The sequence below is a fragment of the Echinops telfairi genome, unplaced genomic scaffold, assembly GCF_000313985.2.
Source record: "Echinops telfairi isolate 266 unplaced genomic scaffold, ASM31398v2 ScPeMD7_17;HRSCAF=63, whole genome shotgun sequence".
Lineage (NCBI taxonomy): Eukaryota > Metazoa > Chordata > Mammalia > Afrosoricida > Tenrecidae > Echinops > Echinops telfairi.
In genome coordinates this window covers 4,629,252-4,630,840 of record NW_022103914.1, presented here as the reverse complement: position 1 = coordinate 4,630,840, position 1,589 = coordinate 4,629,252, and the positions used below count along the sequence as shown (strand labels likewise).

General features: G+C 37.8%; 1 protein-coding gene across 2 annotated transcripts in view; it reads left to right on the top strand.

The window, feature by feature from the left end:
- The window catches only part of LMLN (leishmanolysin like peptidase), a 39,053-nt gene that overhangs the window by 33,692 nt on the left and 3,772 nt on the right, over positions 1–1,589 (top strand). For both annotated transcript variants that reach the window (XM_045287556.1, XM_013007142.2), the window contains exon 8: positions 1,238–1,332. In XM_045287556.1, coding sequence (XP_045143491.1) covers positions 1,238–1,332 — 95 coding nt within the window. The remainder of the gene's footprint in view (positions 1–1,237; positions 1,333–1,589) is intronic.

Genomic DNA, 1,589 nt, shown 5'->3' with positions numbered 1-1,589 from the left:
GGGGGGGGTCGAACGACCCTTTCACTGGGGTCGCCTGATTCATAACAGTAGCAAAACGACAGTTATGAAGTAGCAGCAACAATAATGTTATGGTTGAGGGGTCACCACAACCTGAGGAACTGTATGAAAGGGTTGTGGCATTAGGAGGTTGAGAACCACTGCCCTAGCCGGAGTTGTAGACTTAGTAAATCCAGGTGGTGAGAAAGTCAACTGTGATGAACACAGTTCTTAAATGGATTCATTGGTTCATCCCACTGCCATATCAGTAATTCTTCGTGCCTTAGATTTTTCTCACAAAGGAAGATAAAAACATTCTCACAGAATGTTTTCCTTCTCTCGTAACACTGAGATTCATGGATAAGATGCTGGAAGAGCTCGGAAAGCCTGTAGTTTGGGTACCTAGTTATGCTGCTGCAGCATCTCATCATCATGGAAATCCTTAGAGGAAGACCATCCTGATGACAGATGGAGGAAAGAAAAATGTTAGCTCGATAGTGAATTCTTTATGTGGATCTTTGAACACGCACTAATAAACCTCTTCACAGTAATCTTTAATTAATGTACATAATCTACTGTAAGGAACTCCCCTGGTGCCGTGGGTCAGGCACTGGGCCGCTAACCTCAAGGCTGGCTATTTAAACCCACCAGCTGCTCTGCAGAGACAGATGAGGCTGTCTGGTCTCATAAAGATTTACAGGCTCAGAAACCCTATATGTGGGCGTTACGAGTTGGAATCAACTTGATGGTAGTGGGTTTGGGGATTTTACTTTAGGCAAGTGTCAGTCTTGACCATACAATTTAATGTACTACTTCCATCAGAAATTCCTGATATATTATGAAACAAGGAAAAAGTAAAAATAACTTTAAAAGCAGACAAAGGATTAAAAAAACAAAACTGTGATTCTTTCATGTATGATTTAAAAATCCTTTCATTGTGTCGGAGAGTGTCAAATACAGCACAATAAATAATGCTTATAGTATTTATACTGACAGTAATGTTTTAATGTGATGCATTTGAAAGGTTTTTAAGAAATGGCTCACCTCTAATGATTATAATTTAAAATCCACAATTATAGAATACTTAATTATTGCCCAGATGTAATAAACGAGGATTTTCTTTCAAGTGTTGGCATATGCTTTTATTTTGTAATGTCAGTGTTCGCTCAGAAAATATAATACAATTTTGTTTTCAAACTCAGTAGTTTTTACTTTAAGACAGTTTGAACTTTTCTTATAGGGCTTCTCTGCTGGGCTGTTTGCATTCTACCACGACAAAGATGGGAATCCTCTAACTTCAAGATTTGCAGATGGTCTCCCATCTTTTAATCATAGGTATTTGTTATTCTTTCTCCTATTCTTTTAGATTAGAAGGATGCTAAGGCTAGAGTATGAAAATCATAGCACTTTATATTCAGTTAGAACCAGGGGGCTTAGTGGCTTTCATAAGGAAATAATAAGTAGTAAAATAAGACACACCAGGCTATGTAGCTTCGTCCTTTCATTTTATGATAGAGATATTGAGATTAAGAAAGCTTAAGTTCAAAAAGCCAGAATTTTTCTTGTCAGGCAGGGCTTTTTTCCACTACTTT